Genomic DNA, 19187 nt, shown 5'->3' on the forward strand with positions numbered 1-19187 from the left:
TTATGTATCTCCTCTACGATTTTCACCATGATCTTTTCTGCTTCTCTGACTTTCATAACGCTTCCCTTGGCTTCTCTCTTTATTTCCGATGTGTCTTCTCCTAATCTCTTCTCCTGAACTCATCTCGTCAAATGAGTTGACCCTTTCGTAACGCGATTCTCGCTTCCTCCCAGGTATTCTGTCTTTGACATGCCTGTCACTTCTATTAACCTGTGGGTAATCTGAACGCCACTGTCTGGAGTCAAACGCGAAAGTTTCCATATTCTTCGTCTCTTTCTTAACCCTATCGAATCTATTGTTATCCAACGGACTCAATACTCTATCGCGATGTATCTCGTTGTGTATTCTCGTACTATCTTCGAATCTTCTTCTCTCTGCTAACGCTTTCTTCTCCACTTCGTCCCTTTCATAGTTGTATTTCATTTCATTCTCTTCCTCTTCAAAATTGTTGTTTCTCAACCGACTTTTATTCCCGTCCTTCTGACCTGGATAATCACCGTAATTTTTACTTTCTCTTCCATACTTTTCCTCTCTATCCTCTCTGTTACTTTCTTGATCTTTAAAAGTATGCTTCTGATCACCGACGCCTTTGGAAAACTTCTTCAACGCCCCTGTACCTTCACAATTTCCGCATTTGCAATTCTCTAACGAACATTCTAATTTCAAATTCTCCAAATTTAAAAAAATCAGAGGAAGCTTTACTCGATCTCCGGGGTGTCTTGCTAAACACACCCGGATCAATTGAACGGTATTTTGGGTCTTTATTCTCTTCTTCTCCTTTCGCTCCATTATTTTTCGCATTTTCCCCACCTTCTGCTTTGTCTCTTGCGTTGATCGCTGAGTTTGGATCTGGATTTCTCCATGTACTATTATCTGAATCCTTTCTTTCTGTTTCTAGATTATCCTTATTTTCTTTACTTTCTTCGCGAACTGGCTGCCCTAACTCGATAAATACCTTTTCAATCTGCTCACAGGCTTCTTTCTTTACCAAAGCCTCTTCTTCGTCCTCTATTGAGGCAGAAGCAACGCGGATTAAATAGTGTCGCAGTCTCGATAACAACATCCGATCGAATTTCTTCCTCATATTATCTACTAACTCTTCCACCGTCCCAGCGACACTCCTAATTTCATCCGAATACTTGTATAAGCCTTCGTAAACGATTCTATGCTTCTTATCTTCAAAAAATAATCTTCTAAGTAATCTTTTTTTGTCCTCTAAACTTTCTCTACGATCCACTGTTTGTTTCCGTAAACGTAACTCATAGTCCACCTCCGCCTCCACCAAATGATCCACAGTTGGTCTAATGTATTGCGCAGCCATTGTAACTGACTTCTAAACCAACTATATTAAATTCCCGAAACAAATAGCTTGCTAGAGAATAATAATTTTAAAGACGATGATGAACGAATGATAGTAAACATGCAATTCAATAATAATATATAGGGTAATTCAAAGAAATTTTTAATTCAATACGATATAACTTAACCTAGGCAAAATAAAAAAGCAAATAATTTCAAAAAATCAGTGTAATTTAGCTTATTCTAGGAAATATTCAATAAAATTCAAAACTTAGGAACTACAATCAAAATTCAATGCAATATTATAATTAAAACGAAAAGAAATTGAAATTCAAATAATTAATTTGTAAACCAAATCACCTAAAATAGGCAATAAAAAGGCTATATGTTTTCACCAAACGATCTAATATTTTACTTTTTTAACCATGAAAGAAAAAAAACAAATGCAACGTTTAAATTTTATTTTGCGTTGGGCGCTAATATAACCGTTCACGTTTACCGAGTTCAATTAATCGGCGGCTTTAGCGCCACTCTCAACGAGAACACCGGTCACGTTTAATTTGCCCGACCTTTTGAGACTTTTTGGCTCAGGGAAAACTCTAGAACGGTTATCAAGCGAAATTGGCAAAATCTCTCAAGCGCAAGCTAAATCTCCTCCCATTCATTCACCGCAAGACCTTAGGGACCGCAAAAAGTTTCCATACAACCAAGAAATAACGTATTTGGCTCCCGAAATTAGTGAGTCGTTTATTTAAGAAACTGACGTTAAACGTAATTAAGCTAAATCACTTTACTTTTAGAATGGTTTATTCGTGCTGGACGTTTTTCAACGGAAATGGAAACATAAGAGCAAACATGGCCATGTAACTAAGCTCTAACACGTACCTGCGCAGGTTTTTGATGATCGATGGGGCCCGACGAACTTCGACGAATCTGGCAGCTTCTGGCTCGAGAAAACCTCGACGATGGGGGTGATGCGATGGCTGCCACCGGAATGTCCACGCTGCGATTTGGCGCGCAACGTACAGATGACCCGCGTGTGTGTTATGGCCGAACTAGAGATGCGGAGGTAGTGGCGGCTGGAACGGAAGCTTCCGTTTTGTTCCGCGAGAGCAATGGCGGCGTAAAAATGTCGATAATGTCTCCGGGGCGATCCTCACTTACGGATAGAGGCACACGTACCCAAAGCGACCCGGCTTCGCGTACCTTTCCGTTCCACCGAGCGGGGATCGGCGAAACCTCTATCTTTCGGTTCGGATCGGGTTCACTGCGTGCAATGGACGACACGCGCTCTCGGATGGCTCCGGTCCACAGAAATTGACGGAGAGGGACCTTACCTTCGGCAATGGACGACCGATGGGAGATTCTTCGCTACGATGGTTTGAACGACTTCACACACTCCGTTTAACTACCTACTTGAGGCGGGCCTTCACGGTACACACGGGTCTCGAAGATCTTGAACGGAATTCGCGGCTTGCACCACGACGGAACCTTGGACGGTCGCCACAAGACGACGGAAATTTCCAGCCGTACGAAAAAAGCGCAGCGCGCTGCGTCCAACACGAATTTATTTTAGTATTAAGTTAAATCGCTCACATAATTAAGTATAATTACCTTTTTTCGTAGTAGTAGATTTGATAAAAAATTCAAGCAGAATTTGCGATACAACGGACCTCAGTCCACTAAACAAAGAAAGAAATAAGAAAATTATTTTGAGCTTTTTAGTGGAATGTTTTCACCTGTCATAAGACGAGTTTGAACAATCCCATTGAATTCCACCACTTAACACATTAAGTGGTGGAATTCAAAGAAAGAAACACAAAACGTTTAACACCACTTATCATTTTTATAAACTCACTCACTAATGTTACCTTTAAATTGTACTTCAAATCACACAAGATATTCTCAAAACGTAAGTATCTCTAATCGCGTACTTCTGCTTTCCAGCCGATCTTCTAGCGAAATGATCGAGCGGATGAAATAGCTACGCCAAGAAACTGTGCCTCTTTTCAAATTTGAGCCCTATTCAAGTATTTTAAAAGACTACTCTGTAACTATTCTTCAGGAGAATGCATTATTTGAAAATCGCGCCAAATGATTTGCACGGCGCCGAGAAGCATGGCGAATTTAAACCGCTTATTTTAAATTTAGCGCCTTGCTATAAAAGCAGAGCTTTTATAACATTTTCCATGTACGCGAGTTGAGCACAGAGATAGCTCGATTTTATTAACACTAGCTTTTATTTAAAGTTATTATTTTATTTTTATAATATATATTTTCAGTTTACGAATAATTAATTAACAACAATAAAAACGTAAAACGTTTCAACCATTCTTTATCGTTTATTGCAATAGTGCTGTCCAATGAGCAGCTCGAAGTTGTTCCCATCCCTCTCATGTCCATTTATTGACAAAAAAGAACGAGCAGCACCAAGCTACTTCGAGCTGCTCATTGGGCAGCATTAATATGTTTTGTTGTTTGTGAATCGCCACTTTTCTCTTCTTCTTTATCTCGTCATCGACAGCAAGATTTTTTTATGTACATAAATAAAATCTTGATCGGCAGATCAAAACAAAAAAAACTTCATCACTTCTGCTACCGTGCTCGACTGTTATGTAGGAGAGAACATCGCAAACCGGGGCAAAATAGACGAACTTATAAATTCTCTCATATAATCTTTCGTATGACCTTTCTGGACGAATATTACCATTACGATTTAATATTAGTTATTCATTATCGAGCTGCAATGAAAAAATTGAGCAAAATCCCTCCCTTTCCAGTTCAATTTTACGATTTGCGATTTTTCCACATCACCGTTCGTTCGTTTCGTTCAAACCGTTAAGGCAAAACAAACAACCATGCGTTCGCCATTATTTTACATACAATTAAGCCATTTTGGGACGCCATGGCTCGGAGAAATGAGCGAAAACGGAAAGCTGTTCGCAGAATTCGTTGGTAATAACCATATGGCGATCGGGGGATCGCTTTTCCCTCATCGGCCGGTTCACAAGGTCACATGGATCTTCCGTGACAGCTTTACAGAAAATCAAATCGACCACATCTGCATCAGTCGAAAATGGAAACGGAGCCTTCATGATGTACGGAATAAACGTAGTGCTGATATCGCGCCTGTCCATTACGCGGATTCGTCGGCAGGAGGAGAGAGTTGGACGACGGTTCAACACACGCAGACTGGACCGCATTCAAGAATGCCTTCATCGCCACAAGCGAGGATAATCTGGGTGAACTGCGCACCCTGAGAAAACAATGGATCACCGATGTGACCTGGAGCGAAGAGAAGCCAAATCCGCGATAGAGCGATCAAAACCAGAAGAGCCAACGTCTTACCCCGTCAACGATACTCGGCTTTTGGGAAGGAAGTAAAACGCTCATGTCAACGGGACAAGCGAGCGTGGGCAGACTCTCTGGCCGACGAAGGAGAGAGAGCCGCCGCAACCGGGGTCATTCGCCTCCTCTACGATATCTCACGACGCTTAAGCGGGGCGAACATGAATGCAACGATACCTGTGAAAGACGCGAACGATCAGTTATTGACCGACCCAACTGACCAGCTGAAACGCGGGTTCGAGCACTTCGAACAACTTTTTCAAGTGCTAGCAGGCCATGATCTGCCTAGGATCCGACGTGTTACACGCGTCAATACCGAAGCTCCATAACTGCTAGAGATTCAAACAGCCATCCAAAGCATGAAATAGAGTAAAGCCTCAGGGGTCGATCGCATATCAGCCGAGATGCTCAAAGATGACCCCATGACATCCGCTCAACTACTGCATCGTTTATTTCGTAATATCTGGGACACCGCAACTTTCCTGGTCGACTGGATGCAATGTATCTTAGTGAAGGTGCCCAAAAAGGGTGACCTGACGATATGCGATTACTGGCGAGGCATTATGTTGCTGTGTTCCGTTCTGAAAGTTCTATGCAAAGTTATCCTAGCCCAGATTCAGGAGAAGATCGATGCGACTTTCCGGCGGAAGCAGAACGGATTCCGTACCGGAAGATCCTGTATGGACCATATTGTCACGCGCCGTATTATTCTGGAGCAGGTCAACGAATTCCAAGAGCTTTCGATCATTTCAATCATGAGAATATCTGGGGCGCCCTAAGACGCAAGGGGATTCCTGAGAAAATAATCATCGGCCTCATCGAGGCACAGTGCGAGGCCTCCTCGTGTAGAGTGCTGCACTTGTCCGACCATATCCGGGTCGTAGCTGGTGTGAGGCAAGGATGTTTTCTATCACCTTTACTGTTCCTCATCAAGATACTGATTTAAAAAAATATATTTCTTCATACTTTGTGGATATAAATGACTTGATGTCGAAGCTAAGGACAAAATGGTAGCCATGATTTTTTCGGTAGATTATTTCATTCAAATTAAAGCACAATTTGGAGATCATACAACATGTCATATGCCAGAAATTGAGGTGCATATGAAAGACAAATACACGGGGAACATGATTTGGTTGATACCGCGAATAGGGACATCATGGAAGTCGTGATTGATTCGTAAGACCATTTGATTCAAACTCCAGGACAATTTGGATTCCTTAAACATCTCATATGCCTGGATTTGAGACGCAAATTAAATACAAGTACTCGGAGGACATGCTTTGGTTGATACTGCGGCTGGGGACATCACGGAAGTCGTGTTTGAATTGGTAGACCATTTGATGACGCGGTTGGAGACATCATGGAAGTTATGGTTGATTCAGTAGAACACTTGAAAAGATCTCCAGGACATTTTGAGGACATCATGAAAGTGGTGGGACAATTTGGAAATTCTACAACATCTCATATACCTGGGTTTGAGACGCAAATGAAAGACAAATGGTCGAAGGACATGGTTGGGTTGATACCGCGAATGGGGACATCATGGAAGTCATGCTTGATTCGGTAGACCATTTGATTCAAACTCCAGGTCAATTCGGAGATCTTACAACAGCTCTCATACCTTGATTTGAGACGCAAATGAAACACAAATGTTCGAAGCACATTGAAAAACGACTGAGATATAGCCATTTGAATATTTTGTTACAACGATTTTCTGAGCGAATGATCACATTGATCACAAGCTTAAACTACGTTCCCGAGTAACCTTGAATACTTTATATTAATACTTAGAATTAAAGTATTTTTCAGGAATTATAGTAAATTCCTGGAGTACAACATTGAGCAGCTGCAGCGGGGTCAGATTGAGCGGTCCAGAACATATCTGATGCCACAAAATACGGCGAGTACGAGGCGAAGTGTTATGGTCCATATGTAGAATCCCCCTCTGGAACCAATTGCCAGCCGATGTCTCTGGTCGTCAGAGAGAAGAAGCTAAGATTAAAGCTCAATTTCAGTTGTTGTTAGATTGACTTTTCCTTTGTTTTACCTTTCTCGTATTTACATTATTAAATTGTTCTTCCTTGACCTGATGTAAAGGTAACTAGCAGGTCTACGTATAGTTGATAAAATACGATTTCAATTACAATTAAAATTGTCAAGCGACTCATTTCCCTAAATAATATCTCACTAAACTTGAGCCCCACGACAAGCAGCTCCTATTGCTATTAGGGTAAAACGACCTATTATGGAGGGGTTAAGCACCGTGTCAAAACAAAATTGATTACAAAAATTCTTCAAAAATTACCTGTTGGTCGATTTCCACATTGTAGTAGTTAAATACGATGCTCGTTAACTATAGTTTTGTAAATATTACGTCAATTGTGCTGAACTTATGTTGTTTTGTTTTTATCACAATAAAAACAAACTACCGCAATAATAGGACGCAGTTGCCTATCGTTGCGATATTTTTTGAAGGTCAGTCCTATTGTTGCGGTATTGCATGTAATTCTTATGGAGATCGATACCGCAACAATAGGACCTTAGCACTACAGCAATAATAGGCTCAAAGGGTTCAAATTTTTAACAAAAAATGTTGATTTTTCATCATTTTGAACGGAATTTTGTCAAACAAAAGCTGTTCTAGTCGTTAATCCCAAGAGTTTTAGCGTACCCACAATTGTTTTCAATGGTATTATATCCAGAATGGACTACTTTAACACTACCGCAACATTAGGGCATACCACAACGATAGGACGTTTTACCCTAGTCTTAATTAATCAATTATGTAATTTTTGATAGGCGGGCCCTATACTTACAATATCAATGTAGTTTATAACACTCCTCCTGTAAGGCATCAATCAGCTCGTACAATCCCTCTTGTATGCCACTTCCATCAATACTTAACCTATGCGAAAATGCTTCCAACTTCCGGTTTGTAGTTACCACAAGTGGTTAACCTTGCGTAGAGCTTTTCCCATCTGTTGGTCTTCGTCGGTAGCCTGCAAAATGAAGCTCATTCCGACGGCCACATGCCACTCAAACTGACAGTGAACCAGCAAACCTGAGCAATCGAATGTGGAAGTGAAATGCGTATGAATGTCGGCCCATCAGGATGGATTAATTTCACCACCAACCTAGATTGTCGTCTGCACGGAAGGGTACCGTAAGCCGGAGGCAAATTGATTATTTGCCAAGTTGATTTCAGACATTATTGTTATTTCCATCATTTTTGGATTACGGAAGTTTAATTCGTTTGGTTTTGGTATGACACATTTTGTCGTACAGTGCATCTTTTTGAACTTTTGATTTTCGTTTTTGTTTTGTATATTAGTGCCAAGTGCCTTGGCAACACGCCTCGCCTTAACCAAAAACGTTTCATAGCCCTTCATTAGTATTTTATCAATCCCATATTAAAAAGGTTACAAATCCTTATGTGCTTGATACCAACATACAGTCCATTTAAGCAGGTTTGAATTATTTTTCAATAGTTTCCATATAATTTGGAAGTAACTGCTGCAAGCTCGCCGCTCTTGTGTCCAGTTGGTAAGGGCATATTGTCTTACCTACATTGGGGCGTTTTGACCAGTGAAACATGTTTTCGAAAAACGTAACTTTTTTTGAAGATGGCAGCAATTTTATATCATATTAGATGTAGATGATGATGGTCCCGCCACATACCCCTACAAAGGTTTGAGCTAGACGATTTATCTTTAAGATAATTAATTGAATGATATAATAACAATTTAATCAGATTTGCAAAAAACAAAAACGATCTGATTACCATCACAGATATGAATTACATAACTTTTCATGACTATCCAGCAAAAAATGTAAATTAAAAAAAAAAACTGTTGTTTTCATCTACAGATTCTCATAAGCATCGGTAGTGATACTTCGAGTTTATACTAAAATGCAAAACTTGTGATACCTCTCGCACAGATTTCAAAAGTTCCACCAAGAATCGCGTTTCATGTTTATACAAGACCACGTTTATCACTCGTAAGCATCAATAAAATTAATAATCTAAGTCGTCAACAAAACTAAAACTTGTGTTACCGCTCCGTCGATATCAAAAGTTTCGGTATCAACCACGGGAACAAAACTCTACCAGATAGCCCATTACTAATCCGAAGAATCATTCAAACAGTTGAAAATGTGCAAGTCTGTACATAAATTTTAAAAATCATCCATATCTGCTTTGCGCGCGCGAGACTCAAACTTTTGTAGACTACACAAAAAAAGGTCAGATTACAATTACGTCAATATATATAAAATCCATCATCATCATCGAGGCGAACAAAACAGTTTATCATGGCCTCAATAAATATAAAATACAATTGTCCAAACAAACAATCCGTAGGTCAAACTTCGTCAAGATACAAAATTTATTGAATTATAAAAGTCAACTAAGTAGCTGCTTAAAAGGCAGCTTTTACGTGTGAAACACAAAGTCTCTTAAACTGTGATAATGTCGTTGCATCGTTTGATATGTGTAGGCATCGAATTGAAATAATTGATACCTTTAAAAACAAAGAATTTTGTGAAGCTCCATGCAAAAAGTATGGTGTTCTTATATCTTCCGCGTTTCTAGTGTTATATCTATGAATGTCACTTCCTCTTTCAATTCGATCACACAAATATCGAGGCAGCAATCCGTTAATTACTTTGAACACCATTGTCAAATACACAATTCTTTGCTTCACCGAGAGCCACTGCAAAGCATCCAACAAAAAAGTTGAGGAAGTGAATCTGTTACATCTCAAAATCAAACGCATAATCTTATTCTGCAAACGCTGCAATCTCGATATTTGTGTCTGATTTGCTAAAAACAAAATGGAAGGGCAAAAGTCCAAGTGAGGAGAGATGATTGATTTGTACAACTGTATTTTGCTAGCAATATTTAATTCGTTTTCAGTCGACAGAGGATTCCATACTTCTTGGCTATTTTCTTGATGACATTGTCAATATGTTGGTCAAATTTCAATTTATCATCAATAAGCACGCCAGGATATTTAATTTTCGATACGCGATCAAGTGTCTCTTCATTAATTTTCACCGAGACATTATCAATTGAACGATTTCGCGAAATAATCATGTACTTTGTTTTACTAATATTCAATTTCAACTGTTTGTACTTCAACCATCTACTTAAAGAATGCAAATCTTCATTCAAGCGTTCAATCGCATCTTCTAAGTCTCTAGCTGCAATGAATAACACAGTATCATCTGCGAATAAGTTTATATCACAAAACGTAAAACCCGTCGCATGTCATTTATATACATAATAAACAAAAGGGCCCCAATACACTTCCCTGTGGCACTCCTAGGGTGTTCTCCATGGGACGAGATACAGAATCATTAAAAGCAGTCCGTTGAGTTCTGTCAGACAAATAGCTTTTAAACCAATTGTATGCAGAACCTGAAATTCCAAAAGCGCTCCAAAGTTTTCAACAATAAGGGCCTAGAAATTGTCTCAAAAGCGCGTTTAAGATCCAAGAACACAGCAACAATCGTATCTTTATGCTCTATGCTTTCTTTCCATTTAGCTAATACCAAGTTCAAAGCGGTTTCGCAGGAGTGACCCCCGGTATCCCGATTGTTCCGGTATTAACAAGTTATTACTTTTTAAATACATAAGTAGCTCGCCTTTAACAACAAGTTCCAAAATTTTCTCTACTGTGTGCAACATGTTGATGGGACGAAACTCTTTAATCGTTCCAGCAACTTTTGAATTGGAATAACTAAGGATTCCTTCCAAACTTGCGGCACGTGCCCAGTTTGCAATGATTCATTTATCAGGTCCAGCAGGTTGTGTCCGATGACATGAAAGCAATCTTGTATAATTTTAGCATTAACATTATCAATACCAGCCGTTTTTCCTAGATTAAAACAAATCGTTTCAAGTTCTTGAAATGTAATGGGGTGAAAACCTTCGAATCTCAAGTTACTGTTAACTGGCTGTTTTATTTCGTCAGGTTCATCCACTAACTCGATAGATCGGTTGATGGTTGAAACGCTTTCAATAAAATAATCATTGAATTTAGACGCGATTACTTCTTCCGACTCTTCTAATGTGCCATTAAAAGTTATGGATCGCGGTTTACAAGAACTAGGTTTTAACAATGATTTTAATATTTTCCATAACTCTTTGCTGTTGTTTTGATGCTGATAAATTTTCCTCTGAATATATTCGCATCGAGTATGCTTTAAACATTGCGAATATTTATTCCGCGCAACCTGGTACCTATTCCAATGATTTTCATTATTACTTTTACGACATTTTTTGTATAACTTATCTCTTTTACGTTTAAGACGTAAAAGATCTAGATTGTACCAGCTGTTTGAATTATTCAAAGTTACTAATTTCTGTTCAACTAACTGATTGGTACAGGATTTTAAGACGCTCGTGATAACAGCTGCTCTTTGATCTAAATTACCAGTATTTTCTCGAAAATCCACGTTTGTTTCGATAAGGCTCGTAATTGCTTGTTTCGAATATTTTCTCCAGCACTTAAGTTTTACCAAATCGTTATTATTACTACTGTCATCTGTAATGCTAATGACTAGTGTTTCATGATCGGTTACTTTTAAATCACAATTCGTAACACTAGTGACAGAATCAAAGTTAGAGTAAACATGATCAATCAAAGTTCTACTGTGCCGAGAAATACGCGTATACTCATTTACTTTTGTTTTAAATTAAAAAGTCAACTAATCGCTTCAAATGATTCGAATTTGAATCGTCACACCAATTGATATTAAAATCGCCAGCAATAACATTTAATTTACTAGGATCCATAAACGACTCTAACCAGTTTTCAAAATTTCCAAAAATGCTGGTCATTAGCACTGGGAGAGTGATATAAAAAACCGTAATTACCCAACTTCATGCCACGTGCAACTGCAATGCCTAAGAACCAATTGCCATCGCAAACTTCGTTCAATTGAAGCTTGAACTGAACTGATTCTTTGACATAAATAGCAACTCCGCCGGTGTGTGTCGAATGTGATAGACAAGCAGCAACACTATATCCCGGAATACTATATTGATCAAATGCTTCTAAGTTAACAATATGAGTTTCAGATAGAAATACTAAAGTGGACGTTTATCTTCTACAATCTTACGTAGTGCAACGTAGTTTGTAGACAAACCAGCAATATTCAAATACAAAATATCTAAATAATTCACATTTCTACTGGAACTTGGTTGCTATTCATTGAAACGTAAGCTGCTCTTTTACGATCAAAGAACCTTTTATAAACTTTACACTCAGTACTAAATGCTCCGTGGTTTACGTCCAGATTCATTTTACGTTCTTTATTCATTTTCAAACAATTGATACATTTCAAAGCAGTTGACGTGCAATCAGATGTTTTGTGACCTTCACTGCACTTAGAACACGCAATACTATTCTTGCATTCCGTACTCATGTGCCCAAATTCTCCACATTGGAAGCATCTTAGAACACTAATTTCGGGAACTACAAGGCACCGATCAAACCTTATATTCACTTTCTTCGCGGTCAGCAAGCAACTATGAGTATCATATCGACTTCAATCACAACATTGTATTTGTTGTACTTGAAACGTGGATTTTCGTACGTCCTGATAACCTTTTACTTCATTTATAGCGATGTCTTCATTTTGATTTTTAAAATCTCGATGAAGTCATCGGAGGATAATTTATCGCACATGCCCATCACTTTAAGCCTTGGCACCGATGTGGGAACAACAGCATTGTAGCTTTCACCCAGATCGCTTTGAATGCCATCTTTCACAACATTTACATTGTATCCTGTTGCACACTCAGCAATAATAGAGCCGTCTTTCCCGTTCCTAAAGTTACTGATTTTGTGTGTTTTGGATCTAATTTATCGTTCAAAAATTTCCGAGTAGCATCACTACTCTGGTTGGACTCTTTAGGTTTAATCACAATAACCGGGCGAGCCTTACGTTTACTTTTCGCTTCCTGCGTTACAGCAATTTTTTCGTACTTTTAACTTTATTCCCAGTTTTACTTTTCACAAAACCCGCCAAACGAACGTTTTCTATCCACAAAACTCCCGACCCATCGCTAACCTCCTCAAAAACCTTACGCTTTTTAGGTCTGGGATTCTGACCAGGCTCCGAAGCCGTGCTAGATGTACCATGCATTATATTCATTGCAGCTAAGCTCTTATTCGAGTTAAATTGAAAAAATGAACTTTTCATATTTTCCAACTCTTGACCAACTGATTTTTGGAAGCCACTAATAGCCTCACCCAAAACGCAATTCAATTTACTTGCCAATTGTTCCATACCGAGCTTCAACGCGCTGTCTATCTGGGCAGTAATGTGATCTCGGATGCCACCAATCGATTCGGAGAGAGAAGAAATTTTCTTCATCTCTTCCTCAAAACGGGTAACGTCCGACACCTTTACATTCTGTCCGTCGCAAAGCCGACTCGACAGACAGTCCGAACACTTGAATAGCACATTTACGTTCTCCGTTATCAGCCTCGCTGCTGCCTTATTCTCGATAGGAGAACAGCGGGCGTGAAAGTGCTTATCGCACTGACAACAACGCAGCGGGAAATCGTTGATAGCGATCCCCACTTTACACTTTTCACATTCCATATCGTCGCCACACCGCAGTGGATGCAAACATGCAACGATACACTACACAGCACACAGAGACAAGCAAAAATAAAAGGTGCAAAAACGACAACGACAGCTTGCCGCACGAAACTATAGGTTGTACTATGGCTTCGCGGGATGCTGTGTTGAGTAATAAATTATGAAATTATATGAAAATGAGTCACAGAGATATTATATCTCCTACTTATCCTGATTAAAAAACACTATAGGCACACGTTAAATAGATTTTTCCCGTGGCACAAGCACAATTTCACACGAAATAATTAACTTTTTAATACCGCACAGAGGCAAACAAACTATCATGTCCACCATCACCACGTCAATGATAATATTAACCACTGAGAAGAGTTATTTTGTTGCCTAACTGAGTGTTTTATTGCAAGTTTTGTGGACAGTATGCTAGCGTCGCTCCAGAATGTTGAACAAACAACCATTGAAAGTTACATCAAAACTGTAACTTTTTGTATTTTGTTATTATTTTCGTTATCTATATAATAAAAATGAAATGGTCTGTGTTCGTATCCGCATAACTCAAAAACGGCTGGATGGATTTTCTTCATTCCTTCAGCAGTTACATTCGTTATGGTTTCCGACGGGTTTGTATGATATTTCCTCATGCGAAAATTATTAGTAAAGATGAGTAAATCGTGAAAAACTGAAATTAAGAATCGTATGGAAACTTTGCATGGGCAGTTCACAACGCGCATTTTCGCCTACTATGCAGGACAACGTCTGCCGGGTCGACTAGTCTTATATATAAAAATGAAATGGTCTGTGTTCGTATCCGCATAACTCGAAAACGGCTGGATGGATTTTTTCATTTCTTCAGCAGAAACATTCGTTATAGTTTTCGACGGGTTTATATGATATTTTCTCATGCGAAAACCACGGGAAAAGTTGAGAAAATAATGAAAAACTGAAATTATGATTTGTATAGGAATTTGGGCTGCGCAATTCAGAACGCGCATTTTCGCCTACTATGCAGGACAACGTCTGCCGGGTCGACTAGTGTAATATAAAAATGCTTCCACATTCACATAGTATGATGGTTTAACAAAAAATTAAAGGTATACCAACTGATTTTTACCCTTAGTTAGTTGTAGTTTTCTAGAAATCAAAGGGGGCGTTTTGGCCAGGTGGGGCGCATTATACCATCTTAACATATAGCTTAACATATAGAAAATACCCAGCTTTGCCCGGGTGTTGCAAATGTCACAATAAACTATTTGCAGCACCGCACTCTGGATCAATTTCCGTGCGTTTGTTTTGTTTTCCTCAACAGCTGACCCAAAATAGTTTTCCAATGATTTTTTACATTTCCCCATTCACCAAATTTTTGTATATACAAACCATTCGGATCCCAAAACGAATCGATTATGGAAGAAATCTTGCAAATCGGTCAAACCGTTCGCGAGTTAAATCGTCAGGAAGGAAATCTCAACTCATTTTTATTATATAGATTTGTAACGACCTATTTCTTCCAAGTAATCAGTTCTGAGGTGAACAGGCACAGGACTGAACACCTCATTGATAAAGAAAAAAGGATCAGTTTGGAAACACCAAACAACGCAACGATATAATTAATCATAAATTATAAAAACTAGATTAGCAATAGATAATAGAGACTAGAGTCTACCTAGAATTCGTTAAATTAATCAATTACTGAATTACCTACATATGGAAGGATGAAGGATGTCCTTCCTACTGCTAGGCGCAGTACAATGCAGTGAGTGATGTAATACCAATAATATCAATAAGAAGATTCTGTACTTCTTCTGAATTTTTTGATATCATATTTTCACAATTTAAAATCATATTATTTTAAAGTTATCAATTACTTCGAACTACGGTACCCACTTTTGTTGTGTCCTCTTTTAGGAATGGACACGGCATCCCACTGACGGTAGCAGGGTGTATTACTGTATTGTGTCCGCGGGGCATACTCAACATGTTCGCCTGACGCGTCTTTGATCCAACGTAGCTTTTCGGATGAATGTTTTATCCGGCTCGGCAACTGTGGCCCATTTCGCTGACGATGAACCGATGTGACCGGGTGATGGAGTTCTCTGATCACTTCGGCGTCGCCAATTAGCGACATTTCCAGTGTGCCGTTGGGGGTCGTACACTTTTTACGTAATCACTTATGGGGGGAGGGGGGGTCTGCCATTTTTCTACGATCCATATAAATAAAAATTAAAGCGTATGAAAAAAATCTTACATGGGGGAGGGGGGTTGAAAAGCTAAAAAAAAAATGCTTACGTAATTAGTGTACGAATCCTTGAGGCCCACTTTCAGACGGTGAACGCAAAAGCAGGTCCATTCCTTCGGACTATGGACCGGACGACTATTCTAATGATGCACAAAGCATTTTCTGTTTGGTAGATGCGTGTGGTGCCGATGTTGCTCGGCGTTAGAGCGACGACGGTTGAAAATTTCATTGGAACTGAAGGTAAATGGATATTTTGGTTAACTCACTGCCTTGGCCTTGTAATGGGTAAAGGTTTTAGTCGCAAGGATGAATTCAGGTTAGCATGAGTGGAGCTGATGGTTCATGTTGGATAACCGTTATGCTCTTTTGAGGTGATGAAGCAAGTATATAATAGGCGTTCATAAACCACGGAACATTTTCTGACCTACCCACTTTCCATCGTGAGCTTAAGTTAGTTTGACTAGTTTACTATTGACTACTAGCTGTATGTACCAGGCCTTGCTTCGAGTTGTCAGTTTGATTTGCAGGTTCTTTTTACAATCGATAAATGATAAAACCAATTTGTCAACAGAGTAATTGTATTTTGTTATTGATACTTCATTACTTGACTTGACAGACGAACACTTTTGAAAACATTGACTGATTTTTAAAGAAGGAATCACACCCACCATCACCTTATTCAGGACAAATGCTATTTTAACAGAAGGGGTCAAACCCACTATTTTTTTAGTCCTGTAAAACGCATATTCTTAAAGAAGAGATCAAACTCAAAAAAATACCTTGGATGAACTAAAGAATGTGGAATTCATATAATGCTTAACGTCCATTATGCCTGATACATTATGTTTAACTTTCTCAGTCTGAGGATAATCAAAACGGCCTTTTTCAAGGAAAATTATTTGTCAACCGTTCGCGAATTATAAACGAAAAACGGTTGACAAACAATTTCCCTTGAAAAAGGCCAAACACATATTCATGCATAAATTCTACATCAGATAGACACACTTTCCCCTTTTTCCAATGATCGTCCCACCCCATCTATAATCGTCTGCAAAAGTTAGAGAATAATATTTGTGGAAATGGGCATGGGCGTAGCCAAGGGGGGCCAGGGGGGGGGCGTCCCCCCCCCTAGCTTGTGGAAAGATTGCACGGGTACTGAAATGAATTCCCTTAAACATGTGCACTTTACGATCCAATCATATACAGAAATAGGTGGATGAAATTCAAAAGATTCCCAAAACTTATTAGGGCATATATAATGAAAGTTCAAAATAACTCGAAACATTTCGAACTCAAAAATTCTCCTTGAAATCCTTCTAGAAGCTCCCCTGGGGACTTCTAAATTCCTCCGGAAAGTTATCCACAAATCCCTCTGAAAATCTTTCGAAAATCCTTCTCATGTAATTGTAATTCCTGCTTATCTAGAAAGCCCCCTCTATTTTTTTTAGGAAATTCACGAGGAAATTCCTTGAAGATTTCTTTTCTTCTCTCCAAGATTTACAGATTTAAATCATCTAGCATTCCAATCTGGAATTCTTTTCGCAATTACTTCAGAATATTCTTCAAGAAATCCTCTAGAAATATCTTCATGAATTTCTCCTGGAATTCGTCCAAGTATTTCCACAGAAATTCTTACAGGCATTTTTTCGGGAGTTTCTTTAGGTACTTCTCCAGGAATTCTTTCAGGAATTTTCCCGGGAGATTTTCCGCGGAAGTGTACTAGAATTCCTTCCGGACTGCACTCGGAATGAACTCGGATATATGCCAAGAGTTCTTCCAGAAATTTCTTCGGAACAATCCGCAGAGATTTTCTTCAACAATTCATCTGGAAATACTTTCAGGATTTCATCTGGGAATTTCTGCATTATTTCCTTCTGGTATTTTTCTGGGAATTCCTTCAGATATTTTTTCGGAAATTCCTTTAGGAACTTCTCTAAGAATTATTTCAGGACTTCCATGTGGGAGTTCCTCCGGGAGTTCTTCCAGGAGTTTTTCCAAGCAATTCTCCGGCAATACCTCCAGGAACTTTACAGGGAATTCCTGGACGATATTTGGCAGGAATTTCACGGGAAATGGGATTTCGGAAGTTCCTTCAGAAATATTTTTTCTCTTCCTCTAGGGTATTCCACCGGAAATTCCTCTGAAGTTCCACCAGTAGTTCCTTCGGGAATTCAATCAGGCTTTCTTCCAGGAATTCATTCAGCATTTCTTTAGGCATTTATCTACAAATTCCTCCAGAAGTTCCTCGGAGAATTTCTCTGGGAGTTTATACGGGAATTCCTCCGGGAGGTTCTTTTAATAATTCTTCCAGGAGTTCCTCCTGGAATTCTTACGGAAGTTCCTTTGGGAGTTCATCCTAGAATTTTTACGAGAGTTCCTCCAGGATTTCCTCCGGAAATTCTTCCTGTAGTTCTTCAATAAATGCCTCCAGAAGTTCCACCGGCAGTTCCGAGTTCCGAGTTCCGAGAATTCCTCTGACAATTTCTCCGGAAATTCGTATAGAAAATCCCCCGGGAGTTCCTCCGGAAATTGCCCTGGGAGTTCCTCCGGGAGTTCCTTTTCAGAGAAACACCCGGAGAAACTGCCGGTGAAACTCCCGGAGGGATTCTCGTAGAAACTGCTGGCGGATCTCCCGGGGGAATTCCCGAAGGAATTGCCGGAGGAGCTCCCGTAAGAACTCCCGGAGGAATTTCCGGAGGAACTCCTAGAAGAATTCCTAGAGGACCTCCCGGATGAGCTCCCAGAGAAACTATCGGAAGAACTTCTGGAGGAATTTCCAGCTTAATTTCTGAAGAAAGCCTAAATGATGTCCTGAAAAAAAGCCTGAATAATTTCCTGGAATAGCTTCTGGTGGAACTCCCGGAGGAATTTCCGGAGAAACTCACGGATGAATTGCTGGTGGAATTCCCGGAGGAACTCTCGTAGGAATTTTCTGGAAGAATTTCTGAAGAAACTCCCGGGAGAATTTTCAAAGGAACCCCGGGGAAACTACCAGAAGCATTCTCGGAAACAAGAGAATTCATTTTATAGACAAATCTCGTCTAGCTGAAACCTTTGTTGGGGTTTGTAGCTGGACCATCATCATCATCATCAGAGGACCTTCCGGAGAATTCCCTGAGGAGCTCGCAGAGAAATTCTCAGAGGAGCTTCTGGTGGAAAATCTATATAAATTTCTGAAGAAGCCTAAATAAATTCCAATTCTGCCGGAATTCCCGGAAGAATTTTCAGAGGAACTGCCGATAGAACTACCGGAATTATTTCTCGAAGGAAATCCTAGAGAAATTAGAAATGCCGGTGGAACTCCTGAAAGAATTCCAGGAGGAATTTTCGGAGAAACTCCTGGAGGATCTGCCAGTGGAAATCTTGAAGTTTTCACCGGAATTCTTTCAGGATTTCATTGCAAATTAATCTAGGAATTCCTCCGAAAATTCCATTGTTGATTTCATTTTTGGTATAATTTCTGTATAAATTTCCGGTGAAATTCCTGGAGAAATTCTTTGAAATTTTCACAAGAAATTATTCGAAACAATTCACGGAAAATTTTATGTAATTCACACAAGAAATTCGAAGATTTTTCGTGAAATTCTCAGGAATGTTTACTGGCAATTCTGCGGAATTTCCACGGAATATTCTTATTCTTAAAAGTTATGGGAAACAGCACGAAATTATTTGAATTATTGCAGAGAATTCT

At 39.3% G+C, this 19187-nt stretch overlaps 1 protein-coding gene across 1 annotated transcript; it reads right to left on the reverse strand.

Annotated features, from left to right (window-relative positions):
• On the reverse strand, nucleotides 1-1321 carry LOC134209818 (SRRM2 protein homolog rsr-2-like). Its single transcript, XM_062685846.1, has 2 exons — nucleotides 703-1321; nucleotides 1-656 (listed from the first exon to the last, which is right to left on the reverse strand). The coding sequence occupies exons 1-2, from the start codon at nucleotides 1319-1321 to the stop codon at nucleotides 1-3; spliced, it is 1275 nt and encodes a 424-aa protein (XP_062541830.1).
• Between the last annotated feature and the right edge of the window lie 17866 nt (nucleotides 1322-19187).

Source organism: Armigeres subalbatus, chromosome 2 (genome assembly GCF_024139115.2).
Source record: "Armigeres subalbatus isolate Guangzhou_Male chromosome 2, GZ_Asu_2, whole genome shotgun sequence".
NCBI classification, from domain to species: domain Eukaryota; kingdom Metazoa; phylum Arthropoda; class Insecta; order Diptera; family Culicidae; genus Armigeres; species Armigeres subalbatus.